The following is a 21,185-nucleotide window of genomic DNA, read 5'->3' as shown; positions in this document are numbered from 1 at the left end:
TCTGATAAGCAGATAGTTTGCAGAGATGGAATTCGATATTGGAAGTCTGGCAACAACGACGGGAAAGCCGCCAAAAAATCTCCCTATATTAATGGTAAGGTTTTGATATACAAAGCTGGTTGAATAACTCAAAAAAAGTGCTAAATAGAGAAAACAATCAGTCAGATCGATGATCAGCGTTGTGTTTTTGAAACGATTCGTTTATATAGCTGCTCCCTGTCAGTTTTCTAAAACCTTTTTCCTAAAAGGCAGTAATTCTTTTGAGAATGACTATTTTATGCTCTTGAGCGTTTTGAGAACTACACCTATGTATTCACAAGAAACATACTTATTCCCACTAAGATCCTGTTATCAGCTTGACATCAAGTTCATTTCAAAGAATCCCAATTATTCCAAAAAAAACCTGACAAAACGTCATTTCTACTTTTCCACTCATCTGCAAAGCATACAATTAACGCCCAGGATTACTTTTTTCACATTTTTCAATTCCAGGAAAAAACAGTGATTGATCCGGTCCAAACGATCATCCCATGCATTACTCTTATACGTTTTTATGTTTTATTTTAAGAACTAGACCTAGTCACAAAAAACAGACTGATTCCTACTAAAAGCCTGTTATCAGCATGACATCATGTTCATTTCTAAGAATCTCCAATTTTCCAAAAAATACCAAATAAACGTCATTTTTATTTTTTCATTCTCCAAAACATATCATTACCGCCCACGATCACATCATCTACTTCGAGGACAAAATACCGATTGGTCCAAACAATACCAACCTAGACGTTCTCATATTTCATTTCAAGAACTAGACTTTTTCACAAGAAACAAATGAGTCATCCATACTTAGAATACTATTATCAGCGTGTCATCATGTTCACTTCATAGGATCTCGATTTTTCCAATGATACCAAACCAAACGTCACTTTTTATATTCCATTTATCTCCAAAAAAACATATCATTACCTTCCTTACTCCTTTTCTCACTTTCTCCAATTTCAGGAAGAAACACCGGTTGGTCCAAACGATCACCCCATCCAATACTCCTACACGTTCTCATATTTCGTGAGACCAACTGGAAAGTTTGACCCGGAAGATTATGCAAACTACGTGCAACCGGTTGGAATCATGAAGTCAGTGGAACAATTCTGGAGTATCATGGTGCACTTTAAACGGCCTACAGGTAAATATTCGGTCTTGATATGTGTTTTCAATTATTTCAGATTTGTGTGATAAAGCGGACATCCACTTCTTTAAGACGGGCATCAAACCAGTATGGGAAGATCCGGCCAACTGTAAAGGAGGAAAATGGATCATCCGTTTGAAGAAGGGATTGTCTGCAAGGATTTGGGAGAATCTACTCATGGCGATAGTCGGAGAGCAGTTTTTGATAGGGGATGAGCTGTGTGGAGCGGTGTGTTCGATTCGTAACCAAGAGGATATCATTTCGTTATGGAATCGGTGAGTGGCAGGATTGGTTTCATGTTGAGAAATTGGAATAGCTAGAATATAATGAAACTGAAACATTAGGAGAAGAAGTATGTCCCGATGCTATTCAGATTCAATATCAATGCAAAAACTACGTTTCATCAGTCTTCGTCAGCGCTCTAAGAATAGGGTAACCCTGTGCTCCATTCATCCTCAAAGTGTCTGAATTGCACCCATTTAGCATAAATATATACTTGTGGCCGGGACGCGCCTTGTCAGCTAAATTATAGCCTGATACAAAGAACCGGATAATTGGCGCCTAAATTCCAAATTTGTTGAATTTTTTCGCGAAAAAGTAAAATATTCGACTATGATTCAGAACTGGAAGAAATTATTGAAAATCATTTGAAAAAATGCTTACAATTTCAATGAAAAATTGAAAAAATGACAAACTATTTTGAAATTTTTGAAATTCATTTTTTGAAGCCAGGCCTTCGGGTTAGACCGGTTCTTCAAAATTTGACAAGTATGCACAAATCCATCGAAGCATATTTCATTCCAGAAACGCCGACGAGACCCCAGTAACCAACCGAATCCGCGACACCCTCCGAAGTGTTCTGGAACTCCCTCAAAACACGGTTCTCGAGTACAAACGACATGATGACTGCCTCAGGGATCAGAGTTCATATCGCCACACCACCAAAAACATTTGCAAATGATTTTCTTCATAATTTTGGTACCCGTATTGATATTTGGTGAAAAATCAAACATTTTAATTGGGAAAGTTTTAATATATGTTGTTTAATAATCTGATGATGATTTAATGAGATGTATCTCGGCATGGAGCATACTTTAATTATGGCTATTGTGTAATATTAATAACAGTTTTCTGGCTTGTTTGGGGTTTATTGATATTTTAAATAAATATTTGTGTACCCGGAAAATGCTTTCGATGTTTGGATTAATGATTTCTTGAAGAAAAGGCACGCGCTTCAGATTCAAACTAAATGTAAGATAAGATCTCCGAACCTCTGATAAAAAAATGAAAGAATTGAAAATTTCTGACTTCATTTCCTTTTCTCCCTACTTCTTCAATTCCACCTGGTCACCCATCTCACTTTTTCGAAATCCATTCCGCCTCACCGATCCATCTTAGTTCCTCTCACCGGGCACTTAGGCAACCCTACCTACCATTAGGCGAGGAACAAGTTTAATTGTACAAGCTGAATGTCACCTTTGATGGACATGCAGGTGCTTGTCCCATTAGTGACCGATCCTTTCATTTCGATATTTTCAACAACTTATGGATAAATTTCATTCTCTTTTGTTGACTTTTTGCCTACTGAAAACGTTGGAGAGTGAGTTTGAAGTAGGAAAACTTTAATTTCATTGTAAATCTTTTAGATTCCTACTCCACCTATCATGGAAACATATACGGTATCAAACGACTTGTCAGTAACAAAACTACACACCCGGTTCATCAACATTTCTGGTTCAAACGACATCATGTACATTTGTAAGTGCTTTTTTAGCGGTTTATCTGCTTCTATGCAATTTTTTCAGAAGAGAAAGATATCCAAAAACATTGGTGTTTGCAAAAGCGTCAGTACATGCATGTTCCCAGAAACAGGTGGGTTGCAAAAAAATGTTGCTGTAGAAGAGTGTCAGTAAATTTCAAAAAGGTTTTTTCTCGGGTTTTTTTGAATGGTCACAGTGTCTGTTTCTTGATAAAACTACTGATTTCAAAGGTGTGAAATTTGTGTAATTTATTGTTTGATTGTCATAGCAGGGTATGTGGATCAGCCAGACAGATTCGTTGTTATAATTTACAGATATTGTGTACGGTAATTTCATAAAGACTTACTGCACTTGCTGAAATTCAAAGTTTTCAATTTCAGCTAATCGCACCGATTAGCGTAACTCTTTAATGTGCACCCGTACAAAAGTTGAGCTTCATTTTTTTCTAGTTATACCACCAACTATTTTGAATGTGAAGCTATCAGTAACAACGTGGCACACTCTTAAGGTCACCCAATATAATTAATGCATTTCATATTTTTTTTTGTGAACCTATATATTTGCTATACTCGATAACAGAAGTCATAATTTCTAATGCAATATTTTTAGAAAAATCATTATTTCTTCAGATTAAGACTATCTGGTAAGCGTTTTTACAAAAATTTTCCAAGTTTCTGAAAGGTTCAACATAAAGTGAGCGGTATGACAATTTTCAGACTTTTTGAAAGTCTCTTCACTTTTTTCTACCTCATCTCATCAACAAAGTTTTTTGCAGAATTTCAAAACGATCAGAGTGAAAAGAATCGGCGGAAACTATCCATACGGTCCAAAACTATCTTCAATCTCCGAGAACAAGATATGTCATCTCCTCAACACAAACTCCCACTCACATCCATCTTCCATTTCTTTCTCAACTTCCCGACTCAATATTCCCAAGGTCTGTTTGTTGCTTTTCTTTTTATCAATTGGTTTCGGTTGTGAGTAGTGTAATACTCTCCGTGAGGACCCCACACGTCTCGTGTACGTAGGGTACACTCCCAGTGAGAGTGATTGATTACTGGGATGTTTTGTGGTTAGCCGGGCGGCGGTAGTGTTGGCAACATGACACAAAACAATAGATAGATTTTGAATGTGAAATATGAAGCCGGCTGGATAAAAAGAAAAATGACCTATTGATAAATATCAAGTATCACATTCATATGGACATATAGGTGATTCATGCTGTGATTCTTTGCAGAGACCTGTTGCCTACTCCCAGCCGTTGAAGAAGGTTCAAATTACGAAACGAAATCTGTGGAGACAAAACAAAGCGTGGTGTGCTCATTGTGAGTCATACTGGAAGATGAAGATCACAGCGAAAGAATTGAAATCTAGGCATGGTTGTTGTTAAATAAAATGTTCTTCTTTTTGAAAAGTGTGTTAGTTTCGTTTTTCAGATTTTGGGAACAATTATGTGAATGACTTATTAAATGAAAACCTGAGACCATATATAGTATAAATAATTGTCACTGTAAGTGACCAAGTACACTGGCCACATCCCTAGCCAGAGTTACCAAACTTCCCAATTATAGCGATCCTTGATTACACATGAGGATTTGATGATATTACAGTGACAATGACAACTACCAAATCTAAAGTTACAGTGACAATGACAACTACCAAATCCAAAGTTACAGTGACAATGACAACTACCAAATCCAAAGTTACAGTGACAATTACAACTACCAAAACCAAAGTTACAGTGACAATTACAACTACCAAAACCAAAGTTACAGAGACAATTACAACTCCCAAAACCAAAGTTACAGTGACAATTACAACTACCAAATCCAACAAGCACGCATGTTGATTTCCATACGATTGGGTCCCTTTCAAACCCACAACCTCTGGTTCTCTCCAATTTCAAAAAACTGCTCTGCGATCATTGGCATTTTACGACTGCTATACAACTATAACCCTTTCCACATTCCTTCCGAAAATAATTTCGCCGTCTTCAATATAATATCAATAAACTCTTTTTTGCCTGAATGAAAACCTTTCAACATTCGACACCGACACTCCGCCGTTTTTATAATCCGTCGAAAACACAGTTTTTATGGCCAGGGATTTGCTCTCCAAGGTTTCGAAGCCTCACCAATAGGTCAGACGTAAGCAACAACAGCTGCCATTCCAACTCTCTTTCTCTGCACAAAAATCGGCAGCGACAACTACTTTTTTATTTCTTTCCAATATGTGTACTCTTCTATATACATGTTTTTCATCGGGAACCCATCAAATTCGTATCGAAAGTCGCAAAGGAACTTTTTTCGTTTCGAATTCTTCCGTCAAAACCGAGAAATCAAAAAAAAAGAGAAGTTCAGTGCAATCCGAGTTGAGTCGGTGGTGATTTTGGGGTGTGCACCTAGCTCAACGCCATATGACAGAATGTAGCGTCTGCTGTGCAGTTACGGCCTCTGCCACGCCAGATGCCTACGCCTGTTGTGTGTGTGTTTCTTCTACCTCTGTACTCGGGAGAGAGAGGTTCTTCTGTTTATTACTTTACTCAACATGTGCTGTTCTCAAGTTATTTGAGTTTTCTTATACTAGTGATGATGCTTTCAAACGTTTTTGTTTTCTTTCATTTTCTTCAAAACCACCGCGCTTTTTTCTAGAAGCTTTTAGCAGTCATCATACTTGTTTATTGGGTGGTGCACCTTTTTGAACAGTTTTCTTGCTAAATGTCAGCGTAATGTACCAATAACAAGTCCACATCCCCTTATTTCAAAATATTGTTGTGTTCTCTTTTTTCAATCTAGAACCTTCTCATTTCTACTCTATCTCGCATTCAAAAAGTGATGAGTTATGCATGAGGCACCTGCAAAACTTTTTTTTTTGACTATTTGAAATCAAAGTTTGAGCTTCTGATCCATAAATCCCATTTTCCATTCTTATGTCATTGTTTTCTGCCTATTGCATGTTTTTTCTTGTTCTACCGTACACTTTTTCAATATCCATGTTTCTCACCTTACCAATTCCAGAAATGAGATCTCCACTCACGTTACTCATACTATCCACGCTGACATTAGCCGCCGCCGAACAGTCCGCAGACCAGTTGTGTAGCAGTTTCGATGCCCAGCAAAGTTGTGGCCAGTGTATCAAGGCTCATGCCGAATGTGCATGGTGTATTGACCCAGTGAGTTTCACATTTTTGTTTCTTAACAGAAAAAAGTTTATTCTAGCATTCCTCCCTCACAAACCGATGCCAATTAAAATCCAAATTCACAAATGAGACCTGCACACCGCATTTGGTATACTCCCCACAAACCGCTCAAGTAAAGACTCAACAGGTGAGAATTCAAAGTTTTTAGACACGTTCTCAACAAGTTTTCCGTTCAGAACTTGCCCCTCGAGACCAAGCAACACGATGGAAAAACCGTTGTTCGACTGCAACCACAAGCGGTGTCAGTTCGTCTCATGCCAGGTATACTTTAGAACAATATATGCCAGAAAAATCATTATTTTTTGTTTCAGGACACTCCGCCACCGTCTCCTTCAAATACCTTCACCAAACTGACCAAAATAGAAGATCTACCGAGCCAGAAACAATGGAAATCCAAACTTCCGATGTCAGAGACTCTCCACTCAATTTGAAGTTCTTCATTGTATGTGAAGGGTGAGTTTTTCGGAGAAATTACTGATGTACAACTTATTTTCTTCCATTTTTTTCAGAGAGCTGAAGGAAACCAAGTCATGCCGTGTTCAGAATAATCAAATCGTTGAATTCAAGATTGAGGTGCGTTGCGTTGCTTTTTTCTTCTTTATTTCTTCTAAAATGTTGCCAGAATTGTGATATTAAGGAAAGTAAGAAATTCAGAGGCTTTGGGGCTTGTGAAAATGACAGCCGATTAAAGATTTGACTATAATAATTAACATTAGTTCAATTTCTTCTTCAATTTTTCTCTTCTCCTAAACTTAATGCTTATCAAAACTCTGACATTTTCAAATCTCATCAATTATGATAACTCCATCAAATTATGATTACAACTATTCAGATACTTGTCAATTCTTGCTCCAGTACCGGCGATATTACACTCTCAGTTGGTATTCTTGGACAACGCACGATTGCTGGTCTCTACGTCACAACTATCTGCGGGTGTGAATGCGAAAAGCATCCGGTAAGCTAATCCGTGTCACTTCGCACCTCTTGAAATTTGAGCTTCAATTTTTTTTTCGAAACCCTTGGAAATTTTGAAAATTTTGAAAGATCAAAAACCAACTTTTTTATTTTTTTTTCTTCAGGAGATCAACTCACGACTCTGCCATCAAAATGGGCATCTTGTGTGCGGACAATGTGTTTGTGATCAGTCCCGTGGTGGAGATAAGTGTGAATGTCCATTGGCTTCTCATGGAGTGTCTACTGCCGTGGAATTGGAGAATAAGTGTAGATTGTGAGTTGAAATTAAGTCTAAATTATCTCATAATCCTGCTTTTAGCAATTCATCCTCCCCAGTCTGCAACGATTCCGGAAAATGCAAGTGTGGTCAATGCCAGTGCAACAAGCCTACGGTAAGTACTCCCACTCATCAACTCATCAAGAAAACAGCTCAATAACAACTTGTTGTTATGAAATTTGATATCTATGTATCTATATATCATTTTTTGCTCTTCAGGTGACCGGCAAATTCTGTCAATGCGACAACGACAGCTGCCCACTGGCGGTCAATGGAAAAGTGTGCTCTGGAAACGGCGTATGCGATTGCGGAGTTTGCAAGTAAGAACGCTCTGAAAAAACGTTTCGTATATGTTACAATTTTGCCAGATGCGAAATGGGATGGGAACGTGATGATTGCTCCTGCGAGACGGCGTCCAATAATTGTGTAGAGAATGGGGTAAGGGAATAAAATTAAATTCAAATTATTATAATAGTGGTTGAGACTTTGTATCTATCATTATTATTATAAATTACACTACAGAAAATTTATACACTGAAATCTTATCAAACAGGAACTGTGCTCCAATAATGGGCGATGTGAATGCAATCGTTGTGTTTGTAATATGGGTAAAACTGGGGCCTTCTGTGGATCTGATGAAAAGGTGATTGCTAGTCTAAACACTATCTATCTATTTCTAATTTTCCCTCATGCAATAACCCCCGCTTTGTCAGTGTAAAAACTAAAAAGTAACTGAAATTAATGATTTTCAGACTGAGAAACCAAAGGAAGCAGAGCCAGAAGAAGAGGAGGAGCCAGCAACCACTATCAAAACTGTGGAGAACATCTCTGACATCGAACCAGTCAAGGAAATGCCATCAGATGATGAACTTGAGAAAGAATTGGATGATGCTGCCAAACCCAAAGGACAAACCTCTTCCAGCTCATTGGTTTATAGAGTGGCCTCCGTTTTGGTGGCTGTTATTTTCTTTTTCTAAATTTTCCTATAGATTATTTCAGTAATTTTCTAAAATTGTGTGTTGGTTATTTAAAGTTTGGTCATTCTTCTTTTCACCCCTTTGCAACATTACTGAAATTTTCTCATTTTCTGTTTTCCATCTATTTACATTTAGCTATTATCTCACTCTCCAATCTTCCCTTGTGAAATTTTCTCTTCTATCCATCCCAATCCCATTTTCCGTCTCCCTTGAAATAATCCTTCTCTGCATTTTCTTGTCTCTTACACATCTTTCATGTCTTTGTCATAAAACGAACTTGGTAAATCATCCGTTAAATTATTCAGAATCCGATCAGCTTTCTCGATTCGTTTTGAATAACTCTCATTCTTTTCTTTAATAAATTTTATTATGAATTTTATGAAAATTAATAAAAGAGAATACATAAAGTGGAGACCAGTACAGAAATTGGGGGCGGAAAGCTTTTTAGCATAGAGCTATTATAACAGTTTGAGATGCTCAAAAACAGACGGTTCACATAGAAAATAGAACAATAAAACGGATGAGGGAAGTTCAAATAGACATAAAAAAGCATAGGATTCTGATTGGCACAGTGTTTACCCAAATCTTAATGTTTCATCGGGTACTTCCATTCACAGTTGACCCCTCTCATGCACACAAAAACTCGTCACCGGCAAAACGTGGTTGCGAAGAAGTATTAACGTGTTGCTGATAACGTTTGTACCGAACTTGATCAGCAATCGACATTGTGCAATGGAATGCCACACGGCAGACGTAGACGGACACAGCGAGGAAGGCCAAGGAGATGCACCAGCCGACGATGCACAGTTGGAAGGTTGCTGAAATTAGATAAGATTATGTTTAGTTTGATCTATGAGTTACACAAGTAGCATAGCATCAAGATTATGAATATAATTTTTTGCTACATTGTTCTAGTCGTATTAGGCTTTATCTTCATTGTATCTATATTGAACCGAGGTTGGTAATTATTTGCAAAACAATTGTTTGACTATAATAACAAGTGCTTGACTATATTAAAGATCACTTGTGTTTCTGTCTCACAAGGAACCTCAGGAGGTCGCAAGTTTGGAATCGTTTCAAATTGCTACCAGGTCGGTGTGAAAAACCGTCTCAAAGCTTCACTTCTGTGGTTAAATCCTGTAAAAGCCCGAGAATGGCTTCCAAACCAGGAGTGAAGACGGTTTTTCACAGCGTAAGGGACGAGCACAAAACAAAATTTGGGATATGTCTAACTACGCTGACCGCAATGCCTCGTGGAAAATTGAAAAAATTCCAAACTTGCGACCTTTGAGATTTCGTTGTCATTCGAGGTGTTGTTTATTCCAGTTTGGACAAGTCAAATTCTAATAAGTTTTAAGTTCGATGACTTTTGGCCTAAATCAGTTCAGATCGCTGTCAATGCTGGAGCAACCTGATTTCAGCTAGTTTAACTCTAATATTCTCTAATTTCCCTGTACTAGATCAGACTTTTCTCAGATTTCAATTTTCTGAGCCATGACTCAACGCACATGGAGTGTCTCAACTATGATGTGTGTTTTAGCTATAATTGGTCTAGAGTGTCCAAGTTTTGTCGGTTACTAATTCTCATGCACATGGTTCTAATTTTATCCTTAATTGTCAATTCCGAAACATTAATTTTCGGCGTCCCTTGTTTTGATATGTACCAATTCCTGCTTTTCACAGTATTGGTTTCTCTGTTTCCAGCATGCCACAAGTTTTTTGCGCGCAAATGAACTCACCATCAACAAGATCAAATTTGATATTTGGCGACACAGAAACTTGAGCAGCCATCTTAGTGCATTGAAGGAAAAACATGAACATGTCGCTTTCAGGTTTCACAATAGCGTAGGTGAATGCTCCCAGCAAGATCAAACTGACAAATGTCTCCAATGTCTAAATTTTTTTGTTTGAATTCTGACTATTAACTAGGCCTCACTCACTCTCAAAACGACAAATGGAATGCAGAGGAATGGTTGTTGGATGCTGATTCCAACGTGCATCAGAATACTGGTCAGGACAATGACACCCATGCCACCAGCGAGGTAGATCACAAACTGAAACAGGAGAATTTACATTAGTTCAATCTCAGGAGGCTGAACCAACCGTGTTTTTGATTCCATGATAGTACATGAAAGCAGTGAATGCAATGACGATGATGGCAAGGGACAAATAGATGAAGGAGACACAGTGAGCAGCAGATGAGTCCTGAAAATTGAAAAACTAGGTTAAAAACCTTATACATAGAAAGGGGCTAGACCGTCATTTTAACACTTTCTTTGCTATTCAGCCACGTCGGATTAACACCTCACTCTGTTTTCACCTATTTGAGACAATTTCTGGTTGTACTGCCTGTCTCTTTGACGAGTGTTCTGTTATTTTGAGTTTTTCCCAACTAAAAACGGGAAAAGTTCAAAAACCAGTTTAGGTTGGTTGCAATCTGAGGTCAAACAGTTTTAGCGGTATTCCCTTTTTTTTAAATTTTCACAAGAAACCAAGCTAGTCAGAAGGGGTTATCTGTTTCCCTATGCTACCATTATAGTCCTAAATCAGCTAGAAATCTTTAAAACTTACTTCAGCTCCTCCTCTCTGAGTCTTGGTAGCCGCCTTCTCCGGTTCTCTCCTCATTGGCACTGACACGTGATTGTAGTCGTGATGCTCATTTTTTGGCTCATATCCGCCGTAGAAGTCGTCTCTCTGAAAAAAAATGATAGTAAGAATTTGACAAGAACGGTTTCTGCACTGCAAATTACAAAAATTACCGGTGAATAAGTGGAGTATGTGTAGTAGTCTGCAGTGAGGCATGGCGCAGTTGGTCTGGTCATCCTGAAAAATGAAATGAAGAAAAAACTGGATTAATAAAATGCGAGATGAAAGAAGTTTGCCGCGACATAAATTCGTCAGAATTTGCATTCATGAAAGATATAAAAAACACAATGAAAAGATTAGAAAATACACCGCTGATGGGAGGTAATTGTAACAATCGAACGCGGGGAGAGAGGTGAGTCTCCGAGAAAAAAAGACGATTTCGAGTGGTCCCGCTCATCCCCCGCTGACACATACATACGTACGCACTGCGGGCCATCGGCCTCACCCCGTCGTCGTCATCTATCGTGGGATACTCTCAATGACAATAAACGAATGGAAATGAAGGAGAGGGGGAGAGAAGGAAAGGCTCGGGTTGACCTCTCCATCGCGCAGTGCGGGTGGTCAAGACGAAGACGGGTATTGATTTCCTCGGACCAAAGGGAGGAAGAGAGACCCGTGCGGGGAGGGAAGAAGGATGGCCAGAAAAAGGAGAGAGCAATGGCAAACGACAATTAAATAATTGAGTTGGGGAGGTTGGGTCGTTTAACGGAGCGGACATGACGGAGAGAGTGGGAGAGACAAAACGATTTGTTCGGCTCAGTGAACTGAGGACAAATGGGATGATTGAATAATGATATGTCATCAATATTTCATTCTTGTTGGGCTTAGGGTCTCAGGAAAATTTCTGAATAAATTTAAAAGAAATAAAGGAAATGAAAATACATATACTTTGATTTTTATTCATTCGATGTGAGAAACATTAAGAATTCCCGACATTTGGTTGTATCATTTACTATTCTGTATTAGTTTTGCATTACTAATGTGTTAGAAGGTATAAAGGAGTTGGTGTGTTGATTTCTTGCTGGAAGAGGGCCTATTTGAAGGAAAAATTCTGGGCGGGCAGAATTATATGTAGGGAGGAGCCTATTCATCTTGATATGGTAAATTAAAGACAATTTTTCAAGAAATTATATGGGAAATCATAGTGTCTAATTAGAAACGGGAAAAATAACTCAAAGTTTAAAACTTGATGGGATACGGTAATATTGAGATATTCTGTGAAGTTTTGTTATAGTTATATGAGACCAATTATGATATTTACGCTAACAATTATGAATGGACGGGTTTAAACACTGTAGCTTAAGCTTTTCCGATGCAATTGGTCACAATTTTGTTGCTAAAAACCGGTCAGCCATAAGTTTATACCCTTCAGAAGCTTTGGACTTCGGCGAAACTACAGAATTTAAAAGTACAACACTTTTAAGACTAACCAGAAAAAAAATGATGTGATCCTAGTTAAGAAAACAGTAAAACACCAGAAAAACTTTTCACTAGACAGAACAGCGTGTGTCAATGTACCTCCCTATAATAGATGTAGCAAACAGAATTCACAGAAACACAGAAACGGTAATTTACGAGACTTTGATGCATCCGCGCATTATATGACCATCGGGGGGTTGCAATTTCCAATTTTATTACAAAACCTTCCCGAAAAAGATCGTTTGATTTTTTAGAGACGACATCAATTTTTTACGGTGGCACTTATATTTAAGCTACCCGGAGTTGTTTAATTCAAAATTAAATCTAGTGTTAATATGGACTATGTCCTCTCATTTTGATTTCTATGTACTTCTATTGTAATTACTAGGCCCATTTCCAATGCCGTTTTGCGGTCAGAATTGAAAACACTGGCGAAAATTTCCCTTCAGTTATCTTACTCTTATAATTTATTATAGCATCACCGTAATTGCATTGAGAAATAGATCGAAATAGAAAGAAAGGAGTCTAAGTTTGAAATTTATCTCCCTCTGCTTCAAAACAGAATAGTTTCGCAATATCTTCATTTTTCTGCTCTTCTGAAGCAATGAAAGAACTGAGAACGCATGAATTTTTAGGACTTTTACGAAATATTGAGTTAAGGATGAGAAGAGGAGAATATACTTGTCGGTCTTCCACTCCGCTTGCAATTCTTCTTCTTTCCCCCCATTTTCCTTCTTTTCTATCAAGTGAAAGATAGCCATCTTCTCTTTTGTTTCTCTTCAATTTCAATGTTATACGCCGAAACCACGAGTCAATATTACAAAGAAGAGATTTATTGGGAGAAAAATTCAGAGAAAAACTGATGGAAGAATGACTAGTAAAACACAAGGAAAAATTGAAAAGGGTTAACAATTGCAAAAAGCACGGGGAATAAAATGTCATTCGTATTAGTCGAGTGGGAATACTGCAATCTTGGATCTTGCCAATTTCCAAATTTGACCATCGGCGGTATAGTGAACCTGAAAAGAAATGTAGGGGAGTAATACTAAAATAATACTAAATGTTGCGGCGTGAACTGACCCGCTCCAACTCGTCATTCGAGAAATAATCCCCAGAATCAGACGATTGGAAGTTTTTAATGACAAGCGTCCCATTCTCATTCATGTGCTCACGACCGTCGCCCGCTTTTTTTGAGTTCTGAAATAATTTATGTTTTTAAATTTGTTTATTGTTGAGTGAGTAGAACCATGTATGACACGGAGCTACTGATTTTTTTAGCCGTACTGAGTTCTAACGTGATTTTTTGGTTTTTCAAACAATAATGGGGTCTCACAGTATAAAAATTAGTTCAATTAATAATATTTTATGGTTTTAAATATGAAAAACACGACTTATGCTTGTTTTTCTCAATTTACAAAACATTTTCCTAATTTTCGCCTTACCGATGTAATCCAAACATTGCAGACGTCAGTTTTTTTCTCATTTTTCCCGCAAGGTCTTATTGTTTCTTCGATTCCATTTCTAACGCGTTTCCATTCTTTTACCTCTCGTCCAATGTCAAGTATTAGCGTTTCACCGACCTGAATACCACAAACTTTTTTGTTTATAACTTCTCGAATTGAAAACTTATACCTTCACAGGATAAACTGTCAACGCGGGTTCCACAATGACGAAATGGAAAGTTAGAATAATTAGAATACATTTAAAGTGAACAGGTGACATATTGAGAAAGGATTTTTTAGGCGGAACACGTCAGATAGATGACCAAAAAGAACGGGGGCAATTGAAAGGGGAGAGATAGAAGAAACTGATCACATTAGAAAAAAGGAGAAGAAGATACGCGGTATCATTTTCGAAATTTGAAAATAATAGATTAATTGACACAAAAATAACTGCTAGAAAACCGGTCCTTGTCACGCAGATTGGATCACGCATCTTTTTTTTCTATATTTTCAATTACAGTTTGGTTTTTTTGAGGTTCATATATTTTTCGCAACTAATTCGTGTAACTACTAGGTGTAATGTGATCGAAGTTGTAGATAAGACCTAATTTGTTGAGTGTTGACCTGTTGACGCGGTTCTTCCAATGACACAAGTGATTTGGTTCGGTCAAAAACAAAAAGATGGGGGAGCTTTTGAGTATTAGACATTTATGAGTTGTAGAGCACTGACAATGCTCTTAAGACAACCGAAAAAGTATGGGAGTCGGTAAACTCGGAGTCACGGCGTGTTGTGGTATAAGGTCAACGGTTTTGGCTGGACTTTTGGCATTCTAAGTTTATCAAAAGTTAAAATCGTTATGCCCTACATACTTTTTTGAGAAGTATTTCAAAAACCGTGCAACATTACTAGATTTGTACAAAAATCTGAAATCATAGTCATACTCTTGCTTCTAAACAAAAACACGAAAACGTAACGGGAAGCTTGCATACGAGCAACAAAATCAGGTAGAAGTGAAACTAACGAAAACTTCGCACCTTACTGTTACTATGAATATTGATACAATTACTTACTCAGGAATATTTATCTATGCAATCACTTATATTTTTCCTCTTTCCTAGTTCCAAAAGCATTTCTAGTCTAACGCCAACTCGCCGATTCTTCATTCCTGACCAGGATCTCTGTAATGTTTCATAAAAGTATAATGACTATAATAAAATTTACGTGATTGCAGAATCACGATAACGCAATGGAAACCTCCACCATAGCTTCTATTATTGACATTTGTGCTCTTGATAAAGTGTGTCGAGAGACCACATTCGATTCTGTTTTCAAAAATGGTTTGTTTCAGATTTAGAGAGTTATGAATGAGTAATCTTATCAATGTTATTATCAGATGCAAAGATGCAGAAACTTGTCATTGGCATTTTTGTGTATCGTTTTGGCAGGCTTACCAGTGGCACAATCAGCGTCGGATGCAGCTAACAAAGGAGTTTATAAAGTATGTGTGGGTCACAAATGGTAACATTTTTATGACTTGTGTCAGATTTCCGCATTGTGAACAGCTTACTGTTTCAAATACGAATAGGTTTTTTTAATCTTCGATTAATTCTAATAAAATATATTCCAGGTCCTCAAAAACAATGTGCCGTGCATAATACTACAAGCGGATATCTACTTATACCTTACATATCAAACTAGTGACAGTGAGGTAAGTGTTTATCACAAAGATAAATGTTGTATACTTTTGTTTGTTCAATATTCGGCAGTCACTAAATCACTGTTTCAAACTAGACAAGAGTTAACAAAATGAAGTTGAACCATATTAGTTATTCTCTTTTCGCGTCTTGTATTTTTTAGATTCGGACAGTTTTAACTGTTCTCGATCTGATCGGTTGTCTATTTAGCATAAAGACACAAGTCACAGAAAACTCGTTAAATTTTTCAGCTGTGAAATCATAATATGTCTGACCAGCATAATATTAAAATTATTGTTTGAAGTATACCGATTTTGGTTTTTGATGATTTTACTAGAAAAAGTCTTGGAGCCAGGTTAAAGTTATGCTACGTGATCTCATTGGAAAGCTGAGAAAACGCTGATTCCAAGTCTATATTCAGTTTTGTCCTCGAGAGCTGCTATTCGAGAAATGTTTGGTCAAAGTTCTGAAAAATTATTACTTTTCTGACACGCGAAAAATGTTTCGTTGCAATTTTCGCGCGTTAGAAAGAGAAAAATTCTCTATTTTTCAAAAGTTAAATCTTCTTTTCTCGAATACCAGATTTCAAAGGCAAAAGCTGAGTATATACTTGGAATCAGCGTTTTCTTAGCTTTCCAGTTGTAGAGATAGCGTCCTATAACTCAGAATTGACTCCATGACTCTCCCTAGTTAGAATACAAAAATATCATCTGAAATTATATTATGTTAGAAGGTTTATAAGAACATGAATTCTCATGTAATGTTCAGAAAGACGTAGTTGTACATGTCCCAACGTCCTCCACCGCTGATGCTGGTTACTCAACATGCGATGCCACCATAACCACATCAGGAATGTCAATCAGCTCCCAACTACTCAGGATCAACTTGTATCATGTAAGATTCTTTGACATTCTGCTATTTTCACCTGGACGTAATTCCAGATGACCGGATGGACGATTGACCTAGCATTCACAAAAGACAACCGACTCAAAACAGAAGGAGAAAAGGAGTTCACACTGTTTCAAGTAAATGTCACTGCTAATTTTGCATCAGACCCGAGTTCATTCCCTGATCCAAAATATCCAACTCAACAATACTACCTGCATGTCGATCCAAATGACCTCTCGGATCTTGGAGGTTCAGTGTATGCAGATATCGGAAACTCTTATTATTGTCCGAGTGAACAGAAGTATGCAATCAATGATAATGATAAATATGGGCCGATGGCATAGTGAGTTGGTTTCGAACACATAGTTATCCATTAGAAATTATGTTTTTAGCATCAAATTCAAGCTGACAACAGTACAAGCCTACATGACTAGTGCTACATTCGGGCCAAGTGAGCTATCAGTGTGTTTGAGTTATCACTTATTGTTTTTCCAGAAACAACTTGTCCTTCGGATCAAAGTGGAACGGACTTAGTGCCAATCATTGTTGGTTCCGCGTTAGCCGGTTTGATTGTGCTAACGTTAGTAGTTTATTTGGTAGGTTTCATCTTGAAAACAAGCATAATTTCAGCGAAAATCTAAAAAGATATAATGAGCGGCGCGCATTTGGGTCTGTTCCTATTTCCTTGTTTACTAGCGTCATTGTAGTGAACACTATTTGTTATTTTCAGAAGGAATATGGCACTTCTGAAAAACAAAACGTACAGCGTTATTATTGAGACATCATATTTTTTCTCGCAAATTTTTCTCGCAAGGCGATAAGGGATTTCAAAGTAAAACCTGAGGTATTTGACCAGAAAACCAAAAAATTAGTGATCAGACTGAATACTGTCCCTGGTAGTGTAAATTCTAGTTCAGGATTTGCAATTCAATTTGTCAAACCTGTGTTTTTAATTGTTTCAGCAGTTTTCGACGTTTGTGAACCGTTTGGAAAAAAACCTAACTGTTTGTTGTAACTTGCTGAATGCAGTAGAACACAAAATTGGAAGAAATATTTTTATTTTTGGTTTTTATTTAAACCACATAGTTTTATAATCAAAATTTCATCTTTATCAGTGAAAAACCTATATGGAATATATCAAAACTGACTGAACTCACAAAGCGACATTTGAATCGCAGTACTCACAATAATTTCATACTTTTCTCGCTGAAAGTCGGTTAAATTTCCTTAAAATTCATATTTCAAGCAGTCGAATCATTGAAATCCGTACTTTTAATGATTAAAAAAAAAGCAAATTTTACACAAAAACGTGAATTTCGAGTAGTTTCAATGCACAAAATACCAGAAAGACGCTATTTCCTAAAAAGAGGCGTGGCTTTGGCTATTCTCCCTAATTCTACGAAAGTAAAACAATTGATATGGCTCCAACACACCTCATAAATATTTTATTCAGATCTATCGAACATTCCTCCCTGAAGAAGTTCTCAACTTGGTCAACCCGGAGTCTCATTTTGACAGTGACAGCGCCGGCGGATATGACAATGACAAAGATATGGTTCTCGAGCGATTCTAATTTTCCTTTTCCTCTCAACACGAATAAAATTTTCTTTTATATCTTTTATCGTTGTTTCTCTATTCCATCGGTCTATCTCTCCTCTTTCGTCATCACCCATTGTTTTCTCTTCTCTCTTTTCTCCCTTTTCTCCGCACAAAAACAAGACGATGACGAATAAATCGTGATGCAAACGCGCTCGCTCGCACAGCGGGGTGGTCTCGGCCTTCTTATGCAAACACAAACAGACATTCCTCCATGAGACGGTCCTCCTCACCCCACACATGTTTTTTGGGGAGAGGACGGGGGGCCAACGAGGTCCGGCCGGCCGATTGTTTACTGTTTATCGATTATTTCCGCGATACGTGTCACTGTCTCTCCCGTTCAGTACGCTATTTCTCCGTTTTTCCCCGATTGTTTTAATTTATAATTTTCGAGAACGTATTCCATTTCACTGTCAGTTTATATGAGTCAATCGTCCCTCCTCTCATTTTTCCGTCAATTTTATCATTCTCATCTTATTCCTCCCGCAGAAATCGTCAATTTTTGATTTTTACAGAGAAAAATCGCGTCCGTCTTTCGAAATGTTGTCGGAGGAGGAAGTTCACTCGAATTCGTACGCAGGCCGAACCGGAGCCGTGATGGATCAATCCGACTTGTTCAGTGATGATTGTGATGAAATCAACTTGGGAAATGAGGACACTCCGCCGTCGAAACTCCGTCTTCATACATCTACTGACACGGAGCACAGTTCTCCCGCGGTTATCAATAGTATTGAGGATCATGATCAGTGAGTTTTTTTATTTATTGCAAATTAAATTGAAAATGTGGAAGTCGATGAGGGAAATCTTATTCTAAATCTCATTCTGAATTTCATTCTGAAAAGAGGTTTTGAGCAGAAATGAACCTTTCCAAGCATTCAAATAGAGAAATGTGCCGAGAAACCAACGGTAGGAGTTGAAAACCTTGCGGGACAACTTTGGACTCTAAATTCCAAGTGCTGATCCAAGAATTGCAAGATCGGTTATCCTTTTTTTCATTATGAGCCCGATAAGACTCTAAGCCAGCAAATCGCTCATTCCTGTGTCTGGATATGTGTCCACACCAAGTTTCTCATCTTGGCGCCAACGGCACCCCGACTGGTCAATTATGAAACCATATTCAGATGCCCTCAGACCATTTTCTGAATTCAGATGGTTTTTGAGTATACTGTAGATGGAGTCTGATTAGTAATTACATATCCCTGCACAGCCACAGAAAATTACTAGGGCTTCGTCCAGAAATCTCCAGAAATCAAAGAGGATTAATTTTATGGATTATAAAGTTTTCTTTTTTTCCAGATACATCGACAACCACATCAACGACCACTATGCGCAAATCTCGCCGCTTCCCCAGCCCACTCACTTCAAAGTCATCATTCGTGAATTTGAGAAACGTGGCGATGGAATGAACGCATACATTGTTTATAAATTGGAGACAGAGGTATCGTATTCAAAATGGGAAAATGAAACATAGTTTTTGGTTTCAGGTGAGCGGAGTGGTTGGATACTCGAAGCAACAGTATGAGACGTGGCGTCGATTCTCGGATTTTCTCGGACTTCATGGGAAGATTGTGGAGAAGTACCTGGCGAAGGGTATCGTGATTCCACAACCACCGGAGAAGAGTATCTCGGCGCTGACAAAAACTAAGGTGGGCACCAAAACGGGTTAGCTGTACCACGATTTTGGCTATCATCCAATTTTATTGATCTCTTACCAAAAACTATTTTCTTACAGGCCAACTCTGACCCCGCTATGAGTCGCGAAGTCGGAATCCAACGTGCCCGCCAACTCGAGCGATACATCAGTCGACTCATTCAGCACCCGAGAATGAGAAACGACTGCGACGTCCGTGACTTCCTCACAATTGAGTCGGATCTTCCGAAAGCTGTCCAAACGGCCGCGTTGTCTAGCTTCGGAGTGAAGAAGATCTTCAAAAACTTCCAAGTTGTGTTCTCGAAGATGGCTTTCCACATGGAAGAGGGCGATCGTTGGTTCGAACAAGTGCAGTCGCAGATTGATGAGCTTGATGAGGCTCTTCGCAAGTTGTACGCTGTCACCGAGACGTTGGTTGCTTCTAGAAGAGATATGGCCACTAGTGGAGAGCAAATGGGAAAGGTGAGGCATTTTTGAAGAAATTTGAACCCATGTGAGTTCTGATGAAGTGAGAGTGAAAGACCACTCAAGGAAAATGAAAAATTGTGGTTACGTCGAGTAGATTTATACCATAAGAGTTCGACTCAATTTGCTGAATGGACAAAATTGGACTATTTTCACTTCTAGGTGGCAGTTAGATCTTTAAAAATCATTTTGTTGGATATTCCATTACCGCTTAAGTACACTTTGCGGCTTGCACCTGTCCTTTTAGGTTCCCTTTCTCTAGCACACTTAAAAAAGCTTCCTACTTCTCCAGTTATAACCTCCGGTGCTCAAAAACTAATACTACTCCCTCCCCCCTTTTTTTCCATTTCCTAGCTTTCATTTTCTGTTTTTTTCAGGCTCTGTCCATGCTTGCCGCCTGCGAGGAGTCAACATCTCTCTCCCGTGCTCTCTCCGCTTTGACCGACGTCACCGAGAACGTCTCCAGCGCCTGGGGTAAACAGGCTGAAATCGACAATGCGAAGTTCTCCGAGTCGATCTACGAGTATATCATGCTCATCTCTGCGTTGAAGGACGTCTTCGGAGAACGTGTTCGTGCTTGGCAACAATGGCAAGACGCCCAGCAGACACTCGCTAGAAAGAGAGATCAGAAGACCAAGATTGACTTGGCCGCTGGTGGAAGAAACGAGAAATCGGATCAATTGAAGGCGGAGATTGAGGAGACCGTCCTGAAGATGGATCAACTTGAGCAACACTTTGGAGAGCTCAGCAAAGCTATCCGTGATGAGGTTGCCAGATTTGATTCCGACCGGAAACATGATATGAAGAAGATGTTGATTGAATACATGGAGAGTATGATTCATACTCATACGGAGGTACGGTAGTTTTGGTAATTAGTGAGAAAGTTGTTTTGATATCAAAAAAACAACAATAACAAAAATGGAGATGAAAATAAAACTAAAAGGAGTCACAAATTGCGTAATCAAAACTGCGCAGTAACAATGTAAGATAGTCGCCCGAAATATTGAACCAGAGAAAGCAAAATGTATTT

At 38.3% G+C, this 21,185-nt stretch overlaps 7 protein-coding genes across 7 annotated transcripts; 5 read left to right on the top strand and 2 right to left on the bottom strand.

Annotated features, from left to right (window-relative positions):
* Positions 1–25: 25 nt before the first annotated feature.
* Positions 26–2,147, top strand: GCK72_022281 (uncharacterized protein; the record flags this gene model as incomplete). The annotated part of the gene is made up of 4 exons (XM_053734738.1): positions 26–94; positions 1,003–1,161; positions 1,259–1,461; positions 1,991–2,147. The coding sequence occupies 4 exons, from the start codon at positions 26–28 to the stop codon at positions 2,145–2,147; spliced, it is 588 nt and encodes a 195-aa protein (XP_053578304.1).
* Positions 2,148–2,731: 584 nt separating this feature from the next.
* GCK72_022280 (uncharacterized protein) lies at positions 2,732–4,795 on the top strand (the record flags this gene model as incomplete). The annotated part of the gene is made up of 5 exons (XM_053734737.1): positions 2,732–2,786; positions 2,833–2,944; positions 2,992–3,058; positions 4,184–4,271; positions 4,557–4,795. The coding sequence occupies 5 exons, from the start codon at positions 2,732–2,734 to the stop codon at positions 4,793–4,795; spliced, it is 561 nt and encodes a 186-aa protein (XP_053578303.1).
* Positions 4,796–5,965: 1,170 nt separating this feature from the next.
* On the top strand, positions 5,966–8,353 carry GCK72_022279 (uncharacterized protein; the record flags this gene model as incomplete). The annotated part of the gene is made up of 11 exons (XM_003106996.2): positions 5,966–6,118; positions 6,165–6,272; positions 6,322–6,406; positions 6,457–6,598; positions 6,655–6,718; positions 6,978–7,100; positions 7,225–7,373; positions 7,419–7,491; positions 7,596–7,696; positions 7,745–7,814; positions 8,129–8,353. 11 exons carry the CDS (start codon positions 5,966–5,968, stop codon positions 8,351–8,353), a joined length of 1,293 nt encoding a protein of 430 aa, XP_003107044.2.
* A 627-nt stretch (positions 8,354–8,980) lies between these two features.
* GCK72_022278 (uncharacterized protein) lies at positions 8,981–11,175 on the bottom strand (the record flags this gene model as incomplete). Its single annotated transcript, XM_003106866.2, has 6 exons — positions 8,981–9,171; positions 10,093–10,246; positions 10,294–10,407; positions 10,457–10,558; positions 10,925–11,047; positions 11,113–11,175. The coding sequence occupies 6 exons, from the start codon at positions 11,173–11,175 to the stop codon at positions 8,981–8,983; spliced, it is 747 nt and encodes a 248-aa protein (XP_003106914.2).
* A 2,190-nt stretch (positions 11,176–13,365) lies between these two features.
* Positions 13,366–14,140, bottom strand: GCK72_022277 (uncharacterized protein; the record flags this gene model as incomplete). Its single annotated transcript, XM_003106846.2, has 4 exons — positions 13,366–13,437; positions 13,499–13,615; positions 13,861–13,998; positions 14,051–14,140. The coding sequence occupies 4 exons, from the start codon at positions 14,138–14,140 to the stop codon at positions 13,366–13,368; spliced, it is 417 nt and encodes a 138-aa protein (XP_003106894.1).
* Positions 14,141–15,107: 967 nt separating this feature from the next.
* GCK72_022276 (uncharacterized protein) lies at positions 15,108–18,016 on the top strand (the record flags this gene model as incomplete). Its single annotated transcript, XM_003106808.2, has 8 exons — positions 15,108–15,158; positions 15,255–15,359; positions 15,489–15,569; positions 16,324–16,449; positions 16,497–16,786; positions 16,836–16,894; positions 16,939–17,039; positions 17,897–18,016. The coding sequence occupies 8 exons, from the start codon at positions 15,108–15,110 to the stop codon at positions 18,014–18,016; spliced, it is 933 nt and encodes a 310-aa protein (XP_003106856.2).
* Positions 18,017–18,579: 563 nt separating this feature from the next.
* Positions 18,580–21,018, top strand: GCK72_022275 (uncharacterized protein; the record flags this gene model as incomplete). The annotated part of the gene is made up of 5 exons (XM_003106895.2): positions 18,580–18,785; positions 19,336–19,477; positions 19,524–19,685; positions 19,772–20,152; positions 20,533–21,018. 5 exons carry the CDS (start codon positions 18,580–18,582, stop codon positions 21,016–21,018), a joined length of 1,377 nt encoding a protein of 458 aa, XP_003106943.2.
* Between the last annotated feature and the right edge of the window lie 167 nt (positions 21,019–21,185).

This window comes from Caenorhabditis remanei, chromosome X (assembly GCF_010183535.1).
Source record: "Caenorhabditis remanei strain PX506 chromosome X, whole genome shotgun sequence".
NCBI lineage: Eukaryota > Metazoa > Nematoda > Chromadorea > Rhabditida > Rhabditidae > Caenorhabditis > Caenorhabditis remanei.
The sequence above is the reverse complement of the archived record's forward strand: the minus strand, read 5'-3'. Positions and strand labels throughout refer to the sequence as shown.